Here is a 24,183-nt window from a genome sequence, read left to right as displayed (position 1 = left end):
AATTTTTTTATTAAATTTTATTGAATAATACAAGAATATCAAATCAAATTTGAAACATATCCATATAGGCATAATTATTTACATATTTGCCAAACGAAGACTATAGAAAAGGATAAAGAAAGAAAAGAAAGAAAAAAGAAAAAAGGAAAAAACTTTCCATAAACAGTAATACCAAATTTGTACTTACGCACATTACAAAATACAAATCTTAGTTAAAATATTTTAAAAGACTTCCACCGCCTAAACCACACGTCTTTTATTATCTAGTTCACCTTTACCTCTGTTCACTTCCTTCCCTTAATAATAATAATAATAATTTATTATTTATACCCCGCCCATCTGGCTGAGTTTCCCCAGCCACTCTGGGCGGCTCCCAATCAAGTGTTAAAAAGAGTACAGCGTTACATATTAAAAACTTCCCTGCACAGGGCTGCCTTAAGATGTCTTCTGAATGTCAGGTAGTTGTTTATCGCTTTGACATCTGATGGGAGGGCGTTCCACAGGGCGGGCGCCACTACCGAGAAGGCCCTCTGTCTGGTTCCCTGTAGCCTCACTTCTCGCAATGAGGGAACCGCCAGAAGGCCCTCGGCGCTGGATCTCAGTGTCCGGGCTGAACGATGGGGGTGGAGACGCTCCTTCAGGTATACAGGATCGAGGCCATTTAGGGCTTTAAAGATCAGCACCAACACTTTGAATCGTGCTCGGAAACGTACTGGGAGCCAATGCAGATCTCTCAGAACCGGTGTTATGTGGTCCTGGCGGCCACTCCCAGTCACCAGTCTAGCTGCCGCATTCTGGATTAATTGCAGTTTCCGGGCGGGTCACCTTCAAAGGTAAGTTCTTCCCTAGTCCATTAAATCTTTGTATTCTTTATAGTCCTCATAAGGTTAATCTAAACACAACCAAATTTTCGTGGCTGAGCCCTGTTTATGTAAATATTCATTTAAACAATCCCACTGTTTCTGTACCATAGTTTTGGATTTTTGCCTTATTAAGTCCGTCAATTTAGCTAACTCCAGGTACTCACATAGTTTACTTAACCATTCTATTTTTGTTGGGATATTATTTCCTTTCCAGTGGCTGGTTATCAGTATTCTTGCTGCTGTTGTTGCATATAAAAATATATTGATTTTGTCTTTAGGGATATCTTTACTCAAGATTCCTATGTCTTAAGAGCAGTGCTGGATTTACGAATAAGCTAAACAAGCTATAGCTTAGGGCCCCAAAAAATTTAAAGGAAAAAACCCCTGGATGTACATTTCCAAAATATAAGATAAAAAACAAATAAAATAAAACCTACATCATTTTAAGTTAGAGCTTAATAATTATTTCACTATTAATATACTTCTTCTTAATTGTATTTCGGTTCAACAATTACTTTGATAAAATACATATTTTGTTATATGCAAATAGCTTTAGATACCTATTAGATCCATAAATTACCATATATAGCATATATGCAACACAAAAAACAGCGACAATTTGTTGTTGACAAAGGACAGCTGGACATATAAAGGGCCCCATTACATTCAGTAGTTTAGGGCCTCATCAAACTTAAATCCGGCCCTGCTTAAGACAGATTTCAGAGCTGACTCTCTGTACTTTCCTTCTCAACCTTCCATTACTTCCTTTCCCCCGCCCACTTCGAACGCTGGGACACCGCCCTGAAGTCTCAACGTTCCACAACTCCCCCGCTGCCGGCGCAGCGATTGGCTCCCGCGACGTTCCGAGTCTCCCCTTTCGGCCAATCCGAGCTCTCCCACGCCGTTACGTAGAGGAAGACGGTGAGCTCATTGCCCGGGAAGGTTTGAAATTTACAAGGAAAGGCTTGTTTGGCCGCTTGGCTGTCGTTGAGGGTTGAAGTTGCGGGGACCCGGGCCGGGTTGAAGGAGGAGGGGGACGATGGCTGATCCGGCGCCCGAATCGTTGACGCCGCCGCCGCCGCCGCTGCCGCTGGAAGAGGCAGCGATGGAGACAGAGGCCTCGGATGCCCCAGCGAGAGGGGAGGAAGCGAATGAGAACGGACCAGGCGAGACGGTGAAGGGCGCTGTGATCCTGGAGACGGAAGCAGGAGAAACGGAAGAAGGGCGTGATGGACGGGGAGAGGAGTCCCTGGAGCCCGCGCCAAATGCCCGCATTTCTGAGCCACAGGAAGAACCAGAAAACCTTAAACTAGGTAAACAAGTGGTTGGTTTGTTTGTTTACCTTCTGCCTCCTTTCACAAATCTCATTATTGCGTACTTGTTTTAAATCCTATAACTGATTACTCACACTGGGGTTTTTGTTTTCCAAACTAAGCTGTATTACAAAAGTACAATATGGATCACAGCGTAACTATAAGTTTATGCCACTCCCTCTATGAAAAAGTTTTCCAGGATTCACATTACATTTGATTGAAACACAATCCATTCTATGAGTAGGATTAAGTATCTTGTTAATATATTTGTTCTACTACAATACAGTAGTACCTTGGGTTACATACGCTTCAGGTTACATGCGCTTCAGGTTACAGACTCCGCTAACCCAGAAATATTACCTTGGGTTAAGAACTTTGCTTCAGGATGAGAACAGAAATCGTGCAGTGGCAGCACAGTGGCAGCAGGAGGGCCCATTAGCTAAAGTGGTGCTTCAGGTTAAGAACAGTTTCAGGTTAAGAACAGACCTCCAGAACAAATTAAGTACGTAACCAGAGGTACCACTGTATCTAGTTCTAATTTTCCCCTCTTTACAGTGTTCATTGTTTCCCATAACGTATAACCAAAACAAATGATGCCTTTAGTTAACTTCACATTTCATTTTTTTTAATTAATCCAACCGTTCTTCAGTTGATCCTGTTTTCCATTTAAAAAGACCAAACCATTTTATCTGTAGTTGGAGCTGACGTTGGTTACCATTTTTTACATTTTCCATGCCATTGTTCCTTCCAAAGAACTTGGCTTGGTGCAAATCCTGTTGTTGTTGTTTTTTTGTAACAACCACCTTGTTAGGTAGGTTAACCTGAGAGGCTGATGCAGTGACCCCTCTGAACAAAGAGCCTCTTTTCCTAAACATGCTGTCAGCAAAACCTATTGTGTGAATGTATTTGGAATAGTGCGTACAGTTCTGATTGGCTCACCTCAGAACAGTCTAAATGTAGAGTTGGAAAAAGTTAAGAAAAGGGTAAGCAAAATGATCAAAGAGATGAAGTGACTCCTCTATGACTGAAGGTTGCAGCGTTGGGGATTTTTTAGTTTAGAGAGCAGGTGAGTAAGAGCTGACATGGTAGAAGTTTATAAAATTATGTGTATACACACACACACACACACACACACACACAGTGATACCTTGGGTTACATATGCTTCAGGTTACATATGCTTCAGGTTACAGACTCCACTAACCCAGAAATATTACCTTGGGTTAAGAACTTTGCTTCAGGATGAGAACAGAAATTGTGCAGCGGCGGCGCGGCGGCAGCAGGAGGCCCCATTAGCTAAAGTGGTGCTTCAGGTTAAGAACAGTTTCAGGTTAAGAACAGACCTCCAGAACGAATTAAGTTCTTAACCCGAGGTACCACTGTATATATACTTCCCATTGTGGCCACTGTGAGAGCAGGATGCTGGACTAGATGGGCCACTGCCCTGATCCAGCCAGAGCTCTTCATATGTCCTTACACTGGGACCTCTGAACCTGAAGGAATACTTCTTCCAATATGAAGCCACCAAGGCCTTAAAATCAGCAACATCTGGAGCACAGCTGGGTCCCTACCTAGGAATTAGGCCTTGCACTTTAATAGAAAGGCATTATGGGTGTGCTAAAAGCGACCAGTGTTTAATGCATCACAAGTTTTCTATATGTTCTGTGTGGAACTGCAAAATATTTAAGTAGCATGTTTTTTTTAAAAAGGCTTCATCTGATGTGTTCAATAATAAATCAATTGGACGTATGATTTCTCTCTCTCTCTGGTCTAAGACGAGGGCAAAGGTGGAGAAAGCGATAGTGAATGCAGCAGCTGCAGCGATTATGGGAGTCATGGCAAGCCAGGGACCTCTTTGCAAAGGCTCGTTCCAGAGAGGAATGCCCTCTTCCCAGACACTTTCCAGACAAACAACCTCCTGTTCTATGAGCGGTTTAAGACCTATCAGGACTACATGTTGGGTGAGTAGCCTCTTGGTTTCCGAGGCTGTGCTCTTGATATCGGGGTTCCAGATTTATTTACAGTTTCTGTATTTGTCAATTTATTTACACCTTGCCTGTTTCAGGTGCAAACCTTCACAAGGTGGCTTACAGAATGACCAATAAATGAATAAGTATAGGCATGAAAACTGATGAGTTAAAATGGCAGCAGCTAAAACATTACACCTGGAGAGTCAATAAAGCCAGGCAGAACAACAACAGCGAGTCTGTTTTAAAATGAGGGTTGTGCGGGGGTTGAATTCTGTTTATTGCCATTTCAGCACAGGTTAATATCACCATTAAGCTGCAAGTTCAAACATGCGTCTGAGTTAACTACAGGCCAGGGATTCTACCAGCTGAGCGTTTCCCCCCTTTAAAATCTGGCTGGGATTCAGGCACCATTTCTGAGCTGCAAATCACCCAGTGATTCACCAGTAGATTCCAACCTTTTATCTTCTCTCTGCCCAAATGGAAACTATAGCCCATTGTTGCAAGCCTTCTCTCCTAGGAGGTATTTGTGTGGGTTTGCAGCAGATTGTGAGCCCCTCCTAGTTTCCGCAAGGTCTGTGCTGCTCAAATTCTTGCAGCTAGCGAAAGGGGGTTGGGGACTTGCGGCTTCTCCATATTTCATTGTCTCCAACCCTGCTCAGCCCAAGCCAGCATGGCCAGTGGTCAGGGAAGATGGGAGCTGGAGTCCTGCAGCACTTGCAATGCCTTGGGTTCCCTAACCCTGGCCTGTTGGCTTCCTTAATGTTGCCCAGTAACAATTGAGCAGTTCTCATTGTATCTCTTTGTGCATTCAAAGTGCTCACCTAAAATAATAATAATAATAGTAATTATTTATACCCCGTCCATCTGGCTGAGTTTCCCCAGCCTCTCTGGGCGGCTCCCAATCAAGTGTTAAAAACAATACAGCATTAAATATTAAAAACTTCCCTAAACAGGGCTGCCTTCAGATGTCTTTTAAAGATAGGATAGCTGCTTATTTCCTTCACATCCTAAGGGAGGGCATTCTACAGGGTGGGCGCCACTACCGAGAAGGCCCTCTGTCTGGTTCCCTGTAACCTCACTTCTTGCAATGAGGGAACTGCCAGAAGGCCCTCGGCGCTGGATCTCAGGGTCCGGGCAGAATGATGGGGGTGGAGATGCTCCTTCAGGTATACAGGACTGAGGCCGTTTAGGGCTTTAAAGGTCAGCACCAACACTTTGAATTGTGCTCGGAAACGTACTGGGAGCCAATGCAGATCTCTCAGGTCTATGCAGCAGATCTATGTGGTCCCGGTGGCCACTCCCAGTCACCAGTCTAGCTGCCGCATTCTGGATTAATTGCAGTTTCCGGGTGACTCCTTTTCATTTGTTTTCTGTCTGCTCTGCTCACAAACACATTCAGGGCATTGCCTGTGTATCTTCTGATGCGTGGATGTGTGTAATCTCCCCTCCCCCCTATTTGATTTCCAGCTGACTGCAAAGCCTCAGAGGTCCAAGAATTCACAGCATCGTATTTGGAGAAGGTCCTTGAGCCGTCCGGGTGGCAGGCGGTGTGGCGCACAAGCGTGTTTGAGGTCCTGGTTGAAGTAAGTGCAGCTGGGCAGCCCAGAGGCTTGGTTCCACGTGAACCATTGACAAGAGCTGGGTGTTTAGATGCTTGCCTTGTGCTAGGGGGATTGCTTTCGTTGCATGACCCAATGTGCAATATAATAACAAAATAAAAATTCAAAACATTATTATTTGCACGTTTACTCAAAATCCAGTGAAAACTGTTTCATTTAATTCAGCACCATTGATCATTTTGATCCAGCAGTACCAGCTTTTCACAGTCTCTTTTTAAATAATATTTTTTTCCATATAGAAAATTACATTTGTTACTCAACAATTATATAACAAGAGTTAAACACACCTCCAGCATTGCCCTGCATCCCCCTTGCCTCTTAGCACCCCACTAGGTATTCCCTCCACCCCCAGATGGCAGTACCAGCCCTGTTGGGAGCTACTGTTTTTAACAGGGTGTTTTAATTGTTGTAATCCACCCTGGGATGTTACAGTGAAGGACGAGGTGTTGTTAGAATCATAGAATTGTGGAATTGCTCTGGTTCCCAAGGGTCCTCAAGTCCACCCCATTGCAGCGCATGTGTTGCAGCTAAAGCATCCCGGACAGGTGGCCACCCAGTCTCTGTTTGGAAACCTCCAACAAAAGAGAGTCCACTTTCCAAGGGCTTCCGTTCCACTACCAAAAGCAGATCTCAGCGTCCAAAATTCCTTCCGAATGTTTAGTCGGAATTCTCGTAACTTGAATCCAGTGATTTGAGTCCTACCCTCCTCCGGAGCAGCAGAAAACAAGCTGCTTGTTATTAATGAATAGTATTATTAATACTATTCTTATTACATTGAGTTTTTTTGGAGGGTCCTTGAAGCCATCCTCCTGCCCCCAGATGGCGCTGCGCAGACCATGAAGGTGCCTCTTCTTGCCTCTCTTTTTAACACAACAGGTTGTTGATGTGGATTACTCTGCTCTGAAGGCGGTGGTGCACCTCTGTGACCCTTTCCTGTGTGAGACTCGCGAGGGCGATGCCTTCACTCAGGAGTGTATACAGGAGCTTTTAGAAGTGAAGGCGCAGAAGCTGCCATTGCGGGAGTTGTGGGTTGTCTTTGACGAGTCGGGGGAATTTGACCACACCGCACTGGCTGTCGAGCATGTCAGGTAAGATTACGTGGCCTGCCTATGCTGGGGACCTGCTCGCCCATGGCTTGGCCCTAGACCCAACATGATAGACATTTATGAAAGAGAGAGAGAGAGAGAGAGTTTTCTCTCTCATAACGCTAGAACTCATGGACATCTAATGAAGCTGAATGTTGGAAGATTCAGGACAGGCAAAAGAAAGCACCTTTTCATGCATTAATGTATTTTAATATTTTGTTGGAAGCTGTCCAGAGTGGCTGGGGGAGCCAAGCCAGATAGGTGGGGTATAAATAATATTATTATTATTATTATTATTATTATTATTATTATTATTAATTTATTATTAAACTGTGGAACTCAATGCCACAGGAGGATGTGGCATTGGATGGCTTTAAAAGAGGATTGGACAAATTTATGGAAGAAAGTTCTTCCAAAGGCTCCTAGCCAAGATGGCTATGCCCTGCCTCCATGGTCAGAGGCAGCAATGCTTCTTAATGCCAGTAGCTGGAAACCACAGAAGTATTTTTGTCCTGCTTTCCCATAGGCATCTGGTCGGCCACTGTGAGAACAGGATACGGGGCTAGATGGGCCACTGTCTTGATCCAGCAAGCTCTTCCTTGGCATCCTTAACATTTCCTCCCTTTTTGATTTTGAAGGTTTTTCTACAAGCACCTCTGGCGGAGCTGGGATGAAGAGGACGACGACGACTTCGATTATTTTGGTAGATGTGTTGAACCTCGGCTCAGGCTGTAAGTCCCTCTTTAAAACATTTCTGAGCTTCCGCTCCCAAGTCCAAAGGAGTTATGTTGTATTGCAAATGTGCTGGTGGCAGTGAATCTTCCCACATAGTTTTGGCGCAGCGTTGGTGTCTTGGTTGGGAATGTTCAGTTACTTGGGCAACAAACCTGCTTGCAGTGCAGCTCCTGTGAGGGAAGGGGAAGTTGACAGCTTGACTGAGTGTGAAACCTTGTTGGCGGGGATGGAGAACTGGAAAGGTCCCAAGAAGTATGTGGAGTTAAGAGGCAAGAAAAGGGTGCAGAGGAGGAACACATAGGAAGTGTATGTGGAGAAGGCGAGGCTTGAAGGGATGGGGAATTGAGTTGAGAGGTTAACTGGAGAGCAAGCTCTGAAGAAACGCCAGCATAATACTGGGGCCCCCCAATGAAGGTGAATAGGAGAAGCTTACAGGACAAGTAAGAAGAAATACTTTGGCCAGTGCTTAGTTGGACTATGTAATTCACTGCCGCAACACTTAGAGATGACTTCAAATTGGCACCAGACAGATTGGTGGAGGAAAATGCTGTTGATGACTATATACTAGTCATGATGGCTGTATACTAGGGCTGCACATTGGTTTTGTGTGTACCCCGAATGACAAGGCAAATCGGGGTGATTTGGGTCAGACTCTCACGTTTCTGAGTCAGATAGCACAGTTAGCAAGCTGTCTCAAATTGCATCATGGACTGTCTAAGCTTCTGAGCCGTTCTGTGGCTTTGGTTGCCTCAAAACGTAAACACACAACTCCCTGACCCCTCCACTTTAGTTCTGAAAACATTGCTGTGGAATGAAAAGGAATCTTGGGGATAGTTCTAGGCGTGTTTTCTAAAATATATCCCATGCATGGGGTCATTTCACCTCTATGTGGTGCTATAACACCAACAGTAGGATTTTATAGGCAAGAAGAGGCACTTTGAGGAGTTATGTCCAAATTAAAATAAAATTGGGCGTTCTGAGTTTCCCTTCAGTGGCCCAGGGCTGTATGATAGATTTAAAACAGGGTTGTATCCCCTTTCTACCCCCTCTTTTTTTTTTTTTTTGCTAAGTCCATCTTAAAAATTACCCACTTCCCCACCTGCTTCTTGCTTCACAACTCTCTTTTGCTCGGAAAGATTTTACTGTTCCATTTCTGGTGCACCTCTCCCCCACCCCCACCCCCCGGATCTCAAAGTGGCATAGACCTCTCCATTTCACCCTCACAACAACCCTGTGAGGTATGTTAGGCTGTGAGGGTTGGTGACCGGTCCAAGGTCACCCAGTGATGTTTGTAGCAGAGGAGGAGTTCTGAACCCTGGTCTCCCAGGTCCTAGTCCAGCAACTCTAACCACTACATCACACTGGCTCCAAAGTATCGCAGGTCATATTACGAACCCAAAGTATCAAATGTGGTGACAGTAATAATAATACAACAAAACAACACCACCACAAACTGGCTTATAAGTATACAGTGGTACCTCGGGTTAAGTACTTAATTCGTTCTGGAGGTCTGTTCTTAACCTGAAACTGTTCTTAACCTGAAGCACCACTTTAGTTAATGGGGCCTCCCGCTGCCGCTGTGCCGCCAGAGCACGATTTCTGTTTTCACCCTGAAGCAAAGTTCTTATCCTGAAGCACTATTTCTGGGTTAGCGGAGTCTGTAACCTGAAGTGTATGTAACCCGAGGTACCACTGTAAAACCATTTTTACTAGAATAATAGCTAGAAAAGAGTTAGACTTGTAACCATTCAAACAACAAACATGCTAAGGTGCCATGTGCAAGACAAAGCCTGGAGATACTGTAAACATGGAGTAAATAAATATACAACTGTATCTCCAGTCTTTGTTTTGCACATGGCACCTTAGCATGTTTGTTGTTTGAATGGTTACAAGTCTAACTCTATTCTAGCTATTATTCTAGCAAATTTGGTTTTTATTCTAGCTATTATTCTAGCAAATTTGGTTTTATATTTATAAGCCAGTTTGCGGTGGTGTTGTTTTGTTGTATCATATTATGAACCCAGCCTTAAGAAGAATGGCTGAGGCAGCTGGGTATATTTAGCCTGGAGAAGCATGAGTGGTGATATGATAGCCCTCTTCAGGTATCTGAAGGGCTGTCATGTGGAAGATGGAGGAAGCTTGTTTTCCTCTGCTCTGGAGGGCAGAATCTGAACCAGTGAATTCAAATGACAAGAAAGGAGAGCCTGAGTAAGCATGAGGAAGAACTTTCAGACTGTAAGAGCTGTTCGGCCATGGAGCAGCCTCCCTTGGCAGGCGGTGAGCAATCCATCCCTGGAGATTTTTAAACAGGGGTTGGATGGCCACTGTCAGATGGCTGTTGCGGTTGCTCGAGAGTAACCAGGCAGGACTCCAACCTGTCTTTTACAGGCTTTATTTTGGTGCAAACTATTTACAGTGAAGAGCGTCATAAGTTCATGTCTGGCTCAATCGCTAGCAGAATCCGGGAGAGGTCTTTTTTTTTGGACCTCCCCCAACATAAGAGTTTCGTTACTCCCAACCCTCCCTGCTCCTCAGACTACTGTGCAGGATGGGCGATGGCAAAGGCGAGCTTCCCTCCTCTCCGGCTAGCTCAGGAGCGGCGTTAAGGCTCTTACTAGCATCCTCTGGTCCTTGCACCTCTTCTCCACTAGAGGTGGGGCTTTCCTCCTCCCCGGAAGAGGAACTGCTTCGCAAGATTTTCGGAGGCTCCCTGTAACACAACTGCCCTTCTATTTCTTGCCTCTGAGCCAATGGCAGTTCCCTGGCAGCCACCTGTCAGGGATTCATTAGCTGTGATTTCTGCATTGCAGAGGGTTGGACTAGATGAGCCTTGGGTGTCCCTTCCAACCCTAGATTTTTATGATTCTAAGGTGCTACTAGACTTTGGGATGTAGTCCCCCCCCCCAGCAGACTACCCTAGCTGTTCCACCTGGAATTTCTTTATTCTGGCTTCCTTCATGCAATGTTTGATTCTTGTGCCTCTTCCCCCAATCGATGATGTCCTAATTTTGAATTCCAGGTACTATGACATTGCTGAAGATCGTGTCCCTTCCGCGCTGGTGGCGGACTACCACAGCCTCCTCTCCCAGTGTGAAGAGCTTTACTGCAGGTTTCTAGTCCTCAGGAACAGCCTCGCAAGTAGCGATTCCGACACGGAAGCAGAGAATGTCTCTGTGGTGGAAGGGATGAAACTCTACAACAGGATAGAGCACCTGAAACAAAAGTTAAAGCTGATTGAAAACCCTCTTTTGAGGTAATGCATTTTCATTTTAATTGAAAAGATTTTTTTTTTTTTACTGCCTTTTGAATAAAAAAATAGCAACAACGCAGTAGGACTTAGTGACCAGGGTTGCATTTGGGATCTTGGAAGATCTTTTCTTTCTGGATTCAGTCCAACCATGGATTAATCTGGGTGGCTTTGCCTAGTCTTGGGGACAAGACAGACAATATTTTAAACATGTGATTGCATGTCCCCCTATTTTTTAAAAGTAGCTTGTGTGTGAGGGTGGGTTGGGTAAGCTATCAGGACCATGGGGAGGGGGCTTTCTTTCCCACACTGTCTTCCATTCTGGTGGGATACTGGTATAATGGCCACATTCCTCCAAGAGCAAGTAACTGCTTGGGAGTGGGAGTCCCCCCCCCCAGGTCTAAAACGGATTAGATAAATTCATGGAGAATAAGGCTTGCAGTGGCCGCTTGCCGTGATGGCTATGCTTCACCTCCATAATCAGAGGCCGTCATGTTTCTGAATCCCAGTTGCTGGAAGCCACAAGTGGAGACAGTGCCCTTGTGCTCAAATCCTGCTTGCTGGTTTTCCCACAGGCGTCTGGTAGGCAACTACAGTGGTACCTCGGGTTAAGTACTTAATTTGTTCCGGAGGTCCGTACTTAACCTGAAACTGTTCTTAACCTGAAGCACCACTTTAGCTAATGGGGCCTCCTGCTGCCGTTGCGCCGTCAGAGCATGATTTCTGTTCTCATCCTGAAGCTAAGTTCTTAACCTGAAGCACTATTTCTGGGCTAGCAGAGTCTGTAACCTGAAGCGTATGTAACCTGAAGCATATGTAACCCGAGGTACCACTGTATGAGAACAGGATGCTGGACTAGAAGGGCCCCTCTTTGGCCTGATCCTGCAGGTTCTTCTTATGTTCTCATGGTGCCATTGTTGACTGATGGGAATTGTAGTGCCTCACATAGGCTACCCATGGGTTAATCCTGAACTCTACCTTCCCCCACATACTATAGTCCTGACCCTGATTTTTGTGTGGGTGGTGTGGCCTCTATTTTTTACAAGAGAAAATATGTTCTGTACAATTATTCATTTGTCTGTAACGTCCATCTAGGAACTGAACGTGCTTAAGGAACATTCTCTCTTTTTTGCAGGTATGTGTTTGGCTACCAGAAGCACGCTCGCCTCCAGGCGAGGGGAGTGCGCCCCTCGGGTGCCACCATCACCCATATTGTGTCTGCCACCATGATGTCAAGCCTGCTGCAGTGTCTGCTCAGGGACAAATTTTCTCCAGAGTCTTCTAATGAAGAAATGGAAATACAGGTACAGTGGTCCAGGGTTGTTTGGTATGTTGTTGCTGTTGTTTGCCTGCATCACAGAATCATAGAATTGTAGAGTTGGAAGGGACCCTGAGGATCATTCAGTGCAGGAATATGCAACCCCATATGGGGACTGAACCTGCAACCATGGCGTTATCTGCACCATGCTCTAACCAACTGAGCTATCCAGGCTGAAAACTTTGCTGTAGGGAAGCAGCGCTTTCTTGACATACAGGGAAGTTGCAGTTGGAAGTGGTGACTGCAGGCTGTAGGCTGTCCATCTTTGAATTAACATTATTGCAGAATTAAAATTTCTGGAAAGAGACAGACTCTTTAGGTAGCTGCCAATGTTCCTAGACTACAACTCCCATCATTCCCAGCCAGCATGGCTGATGGGAGCTGTAATCCACCAACAACATCTCAAGGCCACCAGGTTGGTGAAGGCTTGGAGCATGGCATTGACTTGGTCAGGCATCTTCCCATTTTCGTGTGATTTTTTTCCAGGTAATGGATGGGTGGAGAGAACCTTGATGTGGCCTTCCAGCTGTTGCTGGACTACCCCTCCCATTGTCCTTGGCCCTTCCCATTGGAAATGGTGGGAGTTGAAGTTCCACATCATATGAGTGGCCAAAGCTTCCCCACCACCGCCACAATGTCCTGGTCACGTGTCCTCTAAAACTGTGAAGACCTGGAATGGAGAGAAGGCCTGAGTCCTCTCCCAGCATCTGAACATTGCTTTTGATGGTATCTCTTTCCTCTTCCTCAGTTCCACAGCGACCCGCTGTCTGCTATGAACGCCTGCTATGCAGGGGACAGGATTGTGGTTTGCCCTGGTCACTACCTTGTGGAGGGCACCTTGTGCGTCGCCGACAGCATTGAACTGGAAGGTTAGAGCTTCTGTTTGCTAAAAGTCTTGGTGGGTTTTCCTTCTTCTCTATGAAACCAGGAGTGGGGGAACCTGGACTCCAACTCCCATCAGCCTCAGCCTGTATGGGACTTCAATCCCAGGAGAAATTGGGTAGGGAGAAGTATTATTTCTCGTTTTTTCCTGAAACTAACACTCGCGGACATTCAACAAAGCTGAATGTTGGAATGTTCAGGACAGCTAAAGGAAAGGAAGGACGTCTTTATGCAGTGAATAGTTTAACTGTGGAACTCGGTCCCATAGGAGGCAGCTATGGCCAGTGACTTAGATGGTTTTAAAAGACGATTAGTCAAATTCATGGAGGGGGGTGTCTATTGATGGCTTGGTTCCACCTCCACAGTTGGCTTCTGAATACCAGTGGCTGGAAACCACAGGAGGGGAGGGGGGATCTTGTGCTGGAATCCTCCTTCTGGATTTCCCACAAGCACCAGGTTTGCCACTGTGAGATCAGTATTCTGGACTAGATGGGCCATTGTCCTGCAGGATCTTCTTATGTGAGCCAGATATTTGCCCTCAAATGGGTGGGAGAGGAAACTGTACAATGGGGCTTACACATGTGTAGGTCTTTATGTGGAGTAGCTGTCTAACATGTTCTGCACATCATGGAGGAAGGGGCATGTGTGAGGGAGCAGCACCCCTTTCCGGTTAAGTCAGTGGGCCTGTCCCCTTGTTCTGTATAGAAATTTAATAGATAAAATATAGGAAGAAACCCCTGTTCTATAGAAACGTGTATATATAAGAGCTATGGCGACCAGTCAATCCTCTTAGCTCTGTTGCTATTCCTTCATGTTCTGATATTTCACTGACACTGGCTGGACTTTCTGAAGCGTATCTCCATAGCTAGCCACCCTCATCCAGGAATATGGGTCCAAAATGAAATGCTTATTTATTTGTAAAAACGTTTGTATACCGCTGTATCATTAAAATAACCAAAACAGTTTACAGCATCAAAAACATAGAACTAAAACTTAATTGCCTGCCGCCCTGAGCCCGGCTTCGGCTGGGGAGGGCGGGATATAAATAAAATTTATTATTATTATTTATTATTAGGCCTGGTGAAATAGAAAAAAGTTTTCAGTAGGTGTTTAAAAGTTGGCACAGAAGTTCTAGTGGCAGTGAGTTCCACAGGATTGGAGCGATGTTAAACAAGCCTCGCCAAGTCATGCTCCTGCAGGTGATCTCCCTGACCGAGCTTGGATATATAAGGGTTCATTCAGGCAGTTCTGGAAATGCTTCCGTCTTGTTTTGGAGAAACAGACACGAACCCCTTTTTGTTTCCACCCTGTAACTCTCTCCCTGGACTTTCTTCACTGCGGACAACTCCACCTCCCTTAAGTTTGTCAAAAGAACCTGGGGTCTGCTGTGCGGTTGTTAGCATAATAGGTTGTACGTTGCTGTGGGGCTTATGTTGCAGTCGCTATCTTTCTCTTGTCAAAAGTCTTTAGTGGAAAAAGAGCCGAAGGTTTAATTTCCTGCTGTTCAGACTCTTTCCACCCCCCCTCCACTCTTGCCGGCCTCCTTTAAAAAACAAAACAAAAAACCCAACAACTTTTGCTTCTTTTATTTTTATGACAATGATTTTCTTTTTCTCCCAGTCTTTCTCGAATGTTTGATTTATATAGATATGCATGCCAGTGTGTGGTACCCCTGCAGGACAGAGGCTTTCAATAAATTTCTTTATCAGTAGGAGTGAGAATAAGATGGCTCGGGAACTCGGGGTGGTATTTATGACAAATCGCATCCTATCAAGAGAGGTCAGGAGAATGTGAGCAAGCAAATTAAAGCGTACTAGACCAGACATCGCCACCAGCTTTTAAGGAACAAAAGCCGACATCTAGTTTATTCATCGAGTCGACGCTTCTGATTGAACAAGTGCCAGGAAGTCTTATTGCTTGTCGTTTGATAGATCTGCTTTTTCCTTTTTGGGAAGCTGTGAAAAATAAAAGCGCTGGGTGGCATTTTAGCAACGTGGTCTGTTAATGATGTTGGATGGGTGTTAATGATAAGGGAGGAGTCTCTCTCTGTGTGTGTGTGTTTGTGTGTGTGTGTGTCTGTGTGTGTTTGTGTTTGTATGGACCAATTTGAGCCATTGAGTGTTACTGTTGGTGCATGACATGCAGCAGTACAGTGGCAAATCCAGAAGGGCAGGATCCTTTCCTGATAGTCATGGCTACACCCCTTCCAAGATTATACTTCCTTGTTGTTGTTTAGTCATTTAGTCATGTCCGACTCTTCGTGACCCCATGGACCAGAGCACACCAGGCACGCCTGTCTTCCACTGCCTCCCACAGTTTGGTCCAACTCATGCTGGTAGCTTCGATAACACTATCCAACCATCTCGTCCTCTGTCGTCCCCTTCTCCTTGTGCCCTCCATCTTTCCCAACATCAGGGTCTTTTCCAGGGAGTCTTCTCTTCTCATGAGGTGGCCAAAGTATTGGAGCCTCAGCTTCACAATCTGTCCTTCCAGTGAGCACTCAGGGCTAATTTCCTTAAGAATGGATACGTTTGATCTTCTTGCAGTCCATGGGACTCTTAAGAGTTTCCTCCAGCACCAGAATTCAAAAGCATCAAGTCTTTGGCGATCAGCCTACTTTATGGTCCAGCTCTCACTTCCATACATCATTACTGGGAAAACCATGGCTTTAACTATGCGGACCTTTGTTGGTAAGGTGATGTCTCTGCTTTTTAAGATGCTGTCTAGGTTTGCCATCGCCTTTCTCCCAAGGAGCAGGCGTCTTTTAATTTCGTGGCTGCTGTTACCATCTGCAGTGATCATGGAGCCCAAGAAAGTAAAATCTCTCACCGCTTCCTAGAATATTATACTTCCTAGAATTATATAATCTAGAATTATATAATTATACTTCCTAGAATTCTATAATCTTATAATTATACAGGATAATAATGGGGAATGCATTGCAACAGTTGGTACAGATCTCCATGTGTTGCCTTTCACCCAGACCTGCAATTTCCTGTGCAGGTACGTGGGCAAATCATCTGGAGTGCTCTAATATCTTCTTTTGAAGTCCCACCATACAGTACAGAACCTGCACACTCCCCTTCCCTTGAAACGGAAGCAACTTGTGTTTCCAATTTTCCCAAGTGCTTAGCTTTGGAGTGTTTGGGAACAACTACTCTGTTTTCTCCCCTTGCGACTTCTCCAGAGCTGACCCTAGAGCTGATCCTCGGTGGCTGACTCCGCCTCCCTCACTCTGATTGGCTCCGGTTAGCCCAGAGGGTGAGAGAACTTGTTTTCAGTGGCTAAAAAGCTCTCTTTCCAAGCTGATTGGGTGGCTCTCTAGGACAATGTAGGGCAGGGGGCCCTGCTACAGAAATAGTAACTAGTTTTTAACACACACTCCCAGTGACCCCAGGCCTCTACACTAATGGTAGCATACACTTCTTTTTGGAAAGGCAGCGGTAGCTTTACTGATAAATTGATCCAAGACTTTTAAAGTGAGCCCACCAACACATGCTCCTCTTAGCCGCACCAAAAATTGTGGTCAAATGAAAGTATCTGTATTTGTATGTTGATGTACAGTACCGGTTCACACTTAAAGGGGGAAACCGTGGATTCCTGCCATGTGAATGAGCCTTGGGAAGCCCCTTGGGAAGAAACTGGGAACTGAAGCCACTTAGAATTGTAGAGTTGGAAGGGACCACGAGGGTCATCCAGTCCAGCCCCCTGCCAATGCAGGAATCTTGTCCCCAAAGTGGGTCTTGAACCCATGGCACTGAGTTTTAAGAGTCTCATGCTCTATCTCTGCAGCTAATGTTGCTGCTTTGTGCTGACTAGAGTTTGAAGCAAACCACAGTTTCCCAAGTTTGGACTTCAAAGGAAATGGTGATTTAGTTAAAAGTGGGTGTTCCCCATTTCCTCCTTGCTGTGAAAGGAGAGGTGAGGCCAAGACTCGTTGGAAGGTTCGTTCACATAGTGGGGGAGCCATGGCTTCCCCACTACATTTGAACTAGTGGAGGTTTAGCACTTCTGTGTAGATTGCTACAAGAGAGAGAGAGAGAGAGAGAAATCCAGTTGCAACTCCATTAACCCAGAAAAGAGCAGGAGCCAAGTGACAAAATTTGGGGTGGTATATCAGCAAATGGTTCTTCCTTGCCATTTCCGTGGGTGAATCATGGGGGAACAGAAGTGTGCATGTGTGGAAAGGGTGGGGGAGTAGTGGCATGGCCAGTGTTTAGGGTGACCTGCCAGTATATCAGTAAAAAACAACAGCAGCCCCACAGTTCCGTGATGCAACAGTTCCTGCAGTGTGAAAGGAATGTTACAAATGAGGAGACAAGTGCCAGCATCCTAACTGGGAAAATGCCTCAATAAATCCCATGTCTGAATTCAGCCTTGCTATGGTTCCGAGTGCTTTCTTCATAGAGTTGGAGAACTGTAGAGTTGGAAGGGATTCCAAGGGTCAGCTAGTACAACCCAGAACCACAACTAAAGAGCTGCTTTTTTAGAAGATTCCTCCTTGCTGGATGTGCCTTGTGAACAAGAGTTCCTGCACTTTCTTTCTTTTTAATTCCAGAAAGATCTCATGGCTCTCTAATGGCATCGTTATTATCGCTTGCCTTGTTGTTTGTTCTTGCTAGTGACGAGCCATAAATTTTTTTTTACATGCTCGTAAATTTCTCTTAAGTGCTTCAGAGCGAACGACTGTGGAGAGCTTAGTTAACACAGCGTTGCAGCCTTAAAAAGGAGGGGGGGGGACACATTTGTTGTGTATGTCATTTAACTAAATGCCGTAGAACTGAGCAGAACGTCCCTCCTAAAATGCAGAAGTGTGTAAGAAGGAAGCTGATTTATTGTTACAAGTATATCCCACCTTTTCGAGCTCAAGGTGGTAGACGTGATTCTTCTCCTTTGCTGTGTTATCCCCAAAACAAACCCAGTGAGGAAGGTTAGTGCTGAGACTTAGTTACTGGACCAAGGCCACTCTCTGAGCTTTGTGGCCAAGAGCAGGATTTGAACCCCAGTCTCCCAGGCCCTAGTCTGATGCTCTAACCACTACAGCACATTGGCTGGTGGTGTGGCTGCTACAGGGTGGTCATAATAATGATGATAATAATGATAATGTTATTATTTATACCCTGCCCATCTGGCTGGGTTTCCCCAGCCAATGTGGGCAGCTTACAGCATATCTAAAAACATAATAAAAACATCAAGCGTTAAAAACCTTGTGATACAGGGCTGCCTTCAGGTGTCTTCTAAAAGTTGCGTAATTCTTTATCTCCTTGACGTCTGAGGGGAGGGTGCCACTACTGAGAAGGCCCTCTGCCTGGTCCCTGAGTTTGTTGCAACCAGCCAAAACTATTCTTTCCTTCTGCCTCCTGAAACTTTCTCCGCAGGCTACGGTTTGCCAGACGACATTGTGATAGAGAAACGAGGGAAGGGGGACGCTTTTGTGGAGTGCACTGCTGCGGACGTGAAAATCTCCAGCGTGAAGCTGGTCCAGCACGATGCCGTGGAGGGCATCTTGAGTAAGTACCTTAAGCTTGCCACCTGGCTTTGGCATGCCACCCCCTAGCCTGGACTGAGGAACTAAGTGGTGGATTGGGCCCTGTCCCTACAGGGCCCCGTCCCTCTTCTGCTGTGCCAACCCTAATAACAGGTGAAACAGACAGTCTAGGACGATTGCCGCAACTTGATCCATGCCTGGATGACTTCTGTTACTATTCGTGTATGGTGGGATTGAAATACCCCAAGATTTTTCTGCCTTGGTGGCGCTGCCAAAGAGGAGAGGGTTGCCTTAACCCAGCAGGCCAGCATGCAAGGCTCATGATTTGGCTTGCAAATTGTACAGGCACCACCCCCATTCTTCATCTGTTGTTTTTTTCTTGCTCTTTCCCTTCCTCCTTATCTGAATTTGGGGTGGGGCAGCCCAGATATATAATTCCTCAGAGATGTGCTTCCGAATACCAGTTCCTGTTAACCACAGGAGGGCAGAGGGCTTCCCATTGGGGAATCTTGCTGGCCACTGTGAGAACAGGATGCTGGACTCGATGAGCCATTGGCCTGATCCAGCAGGCTCTTTTTATGTTCCTAGCCTTTAATGGCAGAGACCCAGTTTAATTCTTAGAAGCATCATATTCCTAACATCATCCCCCCTGTATCTGTTGCATCAAAGCATCACCTATTTGTTCTAATTCAAGTTTCATCTTCTTACCTTTCATCTTTGCTTTTATTAATAACCTAGTTCTGCTGTCACCATTGTGGTTCGTCCTCCAGATGTGTTGGGCTGTGACTCCCATCAACCATGCTGGCGGACGTTGTGCTGGCTGCGGCTGATGGGAGTGGACATCCAAAACATTGGGGGGGGCACCTTGTTGGTGGCTGGTGATCAATGGTCTGTTCCAGAGAGGCATGTCATAACGTGGATACTTTACCCGCCCGCCCCCATCGTTTGATATCAAAAGTTTAATTTTTAAATTTTTGTTCCCTAATGGGAATCTGGCACCCCTCCACCCCTATCTGAATTTGACAACAATCTTGTTGGCTCTGCCCTTCTGTCTTCTGGAGCAGGTGATAATTAACACTTCGTCATCGAGAGGTAGATTTGAATAACAAATGTTACATGGGCTAGCAAGACTATTTCAGCACCTTTCTACATGTGAAAATATATTCACGCACCACGAAAAGAGAGGGTTCTTGGGCCACTGCTGGAGAGAAGTTACTAACTGTATGTCCCTAAAATGTTCTTACGAAGAGTAACTTTTTGTAAAAATTCTGGCTGTCGCAATAAATACTTAATGGCGGGTGGGGAGGAGAAAAATAGGAGGTCCAGAGGCTAAATCTGGCCTGCAAAGACTTCCTGTTCAGTTCCAGCGTTGCCCCTGCTTCCAAAGGACCTTCTCACCCCACATACACAATTGTTCATTTGTTTAGAAGATTTTCACCTGCCTCTCAATAGGACACTTCTCCAAAGTGGGTAGCGACAACTCAAACACAAAATGCAATCCAAAAAAACAACAACAAACCACTTGAGAAAACGATTCAGCAGGAAAAGTTTCCAGCAGCTAATAATTGTAGACCCGGTGCAACTTCCAGCATGGCAATATGTCCTGAAAATAAGCCACTGAAATGTTCCCCCTAAAGACGAATCCATCACTCTAGAACTAATGAGTGACAGTTTTGCAGTGGACCAGCAACCAAAGGTTATAGTGTGAAGAGTTTCTGTTCTTGATGCTTTTGCAAGATACTCCTCTCTGTCCCTCCAACCCCTGGTTCCCCCTTCCCCTGCACAAAAGACACTTGGATCTTCTGTTGCCTTCTACTGAATCAGGCCACTGGTCTCTCTAGCTCAGGATCCTTGATACAGAATGGCAGAGCTCTAGTGTTCAACACAGGGGACATTCCCAGACCTACCTGGATGTGCTGGAACCTGGGACCTTCTGCATGCAAAGCACATTCTCTACCACTCTACCTCTTCCCCAGGCTTGCATAACTTGAACACCCTAGAATCCCTTGCTTTTGTTTGTTGGGGTTCACCAGGAACCACTTCTAAATCTGGGCTACAGGTGCAGCAGCTCAGAGCGTTCTTCTCTCTCCCTCCCACCCAGGTGTCCATCAAGGGAAGACCACCTTGGAGAACTGCGTGTTGCAGTGCGAGACCACAGGGGTGGCGGTGCGGACATCGGCTGAGCTTTTAATGAAAAATTCCGACTTGTACGGTGCTAAGGTAGGAATTGATGCTCTTCTTGCGATTGACAGACGCATTGAAAAGGAAACAAAAGCAGCTTCGGCAGATACGTTCGACGCCGGCTAATAATCCGCTCCTCTTTCAAAAGCACACGCGAGGCGCTTCCTCGGATACACTGGAAAATTACAGAAATTGCAAGAAGATTACAAACGGTTACTATAAAATAGGTTTGCCCTTTCAAATCAGTTTATCTAGCATTGTGTGGCGGTTGCAACGTGTGACAGTGCTTTTGAGCAACTTTTTGTTGTTCTGGTTAGAGCAGAATGCGGACCATGCAAACGCCACCTTCACCAGCCATCGCTCGTCGCATGCGCACTTGAACTGTTGACCAGAGCAAAGTTCATTTGTCGATTATCCAGGAGTCTAGGCCTTATTGATTTCTCCAACAGTCTCTTAGAATTGCCTATTGATTAGCAACATCTCCGCCTCTTAATTGCAGGGTGCTGGTGTAGAAATCTATCCGGGCAGCATGTGTACGTTGATGGGGAACGGCATACACCATTGCAAAGAAGGAATCCTAATAAAAGTGAGTGAGCAGAATTGGGGTTAGCAGGGCTGCTTCCTATGCTTCTGGTAACATCAGATTGGCAGAGCTGTGTGGGCAGAGAGAAGGGCATAGTTTCATGAGCTCTCATTGGTTTGAATGTCTCTGTAAGCTGCACATCAGCTGTGGGAAACCTGTGATTCTTCAGATGCAGCTGATCTGGAGTTCCCACCATTGGCCATGCTGGCTGGGGCTGTTGGGAAGATGCAGCCCAAGAACACCTTGCGGGGGGGGGGGGGCACCTCAACCCTGCCATAAACTATGACTTAGACTGTGTGACCAAATTGCACCCTTTTTGCTCCTCCTGGCTCACTCTAGGAGGAAAGAAGTCACCATCCCTGGCTTAGTGTTATGCTGGAACCTGCTTTTGGTCTCTCCATTGCAGTCATTATTGTCCATTGTGATCTGATGGGGAGGATCTGCTGATTACACAGCACCTGGCTGTGGTCTAGAAGAGGGCCTTCTCTGTAGTGGCACCTACCCTGTGACCTCCCTGTTGGGCTGCTGCCACTGGAAGTTAAAAATGTATTTATTTCTTCACATGATTCCCTGACCATTTTCCCCTTTCTAGTTTCTGGTGTTGATCTCGTTGTCTGTCTTTGATCTGACAGTTGAGTATCTTATTAAATATTATCCTACATTTATTATTATTATGGGAACCGCTTTGACAATTGTCACAGTAGGGGAAAACAGAGTACAGTGGTACCTTGGATCCCGAATGTCCGACTTGGCTTCCACGGCTTCCTGCAGCCAATTGGAAGCTGTGCTTTGGTTTCCGAACATTTTGGAAGTCAAACGGATTCTGTTCGACTTCCGAGGTACCACTGTATAAACGTCCTAGTAATAAATATATGAAATGAGAAGACGAGCAATCTTACCTTCTGGACTGGGAATCTCTCTCACCCTTGGCTTTTAGGACTTTTTGGATGAAAATTATGACGTTCCCAAGATAACAATGGTGAACAATGTAATACATAATAACGAAGGGTATGGAGTGGTCCTGGTGAAGCCTACTGTCAAAGAGAGCGCTCCAGAAAGCTCAGGAGGCACCGTCTTAAGTGGCCCAGGTAAGTTGTTAATGAAAGGCAGCAATACCTGTGAATTGCCCTGAGGCCTGCAGGTATAGGGCCGTATATAAATTCAATAAATTAATAATAATAATGCCTATTCTGAACCCCGGGATAAGAGGAGCCATGCTGGATCAGGCCAGTGGCCCATCTGGTCCAGCATCCTGTTCTCACAGTGGCCAACCAGAGACCCTAATGGGAAGCCTGCAAGCTCTGGCCTCCTGTGGTTTCCAGCAACTGGCATTCAGGAGCATTGCTGCCTCCAACCATGGAGGCAGACATAGCCATGATGGCTAGTAGCTCTTCCCATGATGAACTGCTTTGCCTTTGGCCATGTTGATGCATTCAGAGGGGGGCCCTCTTGGCGGTTCCTCCACCCACAGAGCCTTGGGGGTGGCAGCCTGGGCGAGGACCCTTCTCTGTGGCAGCTCCTAAGCTGTGGAACTCCCCACAGAGGTATATTTAGCACCTTCATTATACAGTTTCAGGAGGATGCTGAAGATGCATCTTTTGTCCCTGGTTTTTTGACACTTGAGGTGTACATTTTCAGGTCCTGTCTTATTGTTAGGATTCAAAGTTTCAAACTGTTTTTAAGATGTGGTAGTCAATAAAATCAGTCGTACGTGAGGATTCCACTTAATGTCATTGTTTCTGGCTTAGAGCAAGCAAAGGACCTTCATCCCACTGGCGACGGCTCCATCCCGGCGTGCGAAGATGCACATCAACAGGTCGGCGGTGGTTGGGAGCCTCACGGAAGGGCAGGCGTTTCTGAGCACACGGAAGGCAATTCTGAAATCGCCAACGAACTTTCCGCCGCATCTCTCAAGAAGAGCAATCTGCATAAGAAGAGGCTGAGCAACCTGGGCATCACGGAAGCGGACGACAACCTGATGTCTCAGGAGATGTTTGTGTCCATTGTGGGCAACCACTTCAAGCGAAATGGCAAAGGGAGCTTTGGCACATTTCTCTATTAGATTTCCTTAGTAGAAAGGCATTGGAATAATATATAGCCTGGCTGCCGGCTGGCTTGCTGCCAAGTAGCTGAAACTGTTGACACCCATCCCTTAAAAAGAATTATTATTATTTGGCTCCATTCCTTGCTTGCGTGTGATTCCAGTGTATTTATTCTCCTATGCAGCACGTCTGTTGCACAACTGAAATTTCTACTCCTTGGTGTGAGTTTTGAACCCAGCACTTGAGAGTAAAAGAAAACTTCCCCGTGGAACCTTTCGAATGGATATGCTCCCTTTCTACTTGCTATACATACATACATACATACATACATACATCACTTACTGTATTTATTTCTGATAGAAGACACCTTATTAAAAAATACATTTGAAGCTCCAGCTGCAGGAGGAAGGAGGCTGTTCACAGTACTGTAAAACTGTTGACCTCTTAACCACAGCTGAAAAGTGTGCTTTGCTTCCTACGTAGTAGTGGTAGTCTATTATTTTCAGCTGTTTTTAAATAAAACCTTTAAAAAAAATATATTTAGGAAATTGTCCCCCCTCTTTGTTTTGTACAGAGTTCTGTCGGTCCCTTTCAATGCTCACACAGCTGATCCATGTGAGCATTCTAAAAATATATTAGGGTGTAGAACTGCAGTGCTTAGATTTAACGGGTGTTAGAAAACCGTGTAGTCTTGTGCTTTGGTGAAGAAAGACCTGGTGATTCTCAGGGTGGTCTCAGTTACGGTAACTCAGAAAACGTTTCCCTGAGTGAGAGGTTTGGAAAGGTGTGGGCGAGATGGAAGATCTTTGAACTTGGAGGAATGAGAGAGGCGTGGTCGTCCGTCCGTATGCTTGGGAGT

General features: G+C 45.6%; 1 protein-coding gene across 1 annotated transcript; it reads left to right on the top strand.

Annotated features, from left to right (window-relative positions):
* Positions 1 to 1,784: 1,784 nt before the first annotated feature.
* On the top strand, positions 1,785 to 23,459 carry SHCBP1 (SHC binding and spindle associated 1). The gene is made up of 13 exons (XM_081870211.1): positions 1,785 to 2,176; positions 3,950 to 4,135; positions 5,612 to 5,727; positions 6,640 to 6,851; positions 7,487 to 7,579; positions 10,603 to 10,836; positions 11,966 to 12,134; positions 12,897 to 13,017; positions 18,409 to 18,540; positions 20,620 to 20,738; positions 21,199 to 21,285; positions 22,220 to 22,370; positions 23,031 to 23,459. The coding sequence occupies exons 1-13, from the start codon at positions 1,903 to 1,905 to the stop codon at positions 23,342 to 23,344; spliced, it is 2,208 nt and encodes a 735-aa protein (XP_081726337.1). The 5' UTR covers positions 1,785 to 1,902; the 3' UTR covers positions 23,345 to 23,459.
* Positions 23,460 to 24,183: the final 724 nt, after the last annotated feature.

The sequence above is a fragment of the Podarcis erhardii genome (genome assembly GCF_964252035.2).
Source record: "Podarcis erhardii genome assembly, chromosome: 7".
Lineage (NCBI taxonomy): Eukaryota > Metazoa > Chordata > Lepidosauria > Squamata > Lacertidae > Podarcis > Podarcis erhardii.
The sequence above is the reverse complement of the archived record's forward strand: the minus strand, read 5'-3'. Positions and strand labels throughout refer to the sequence as shown.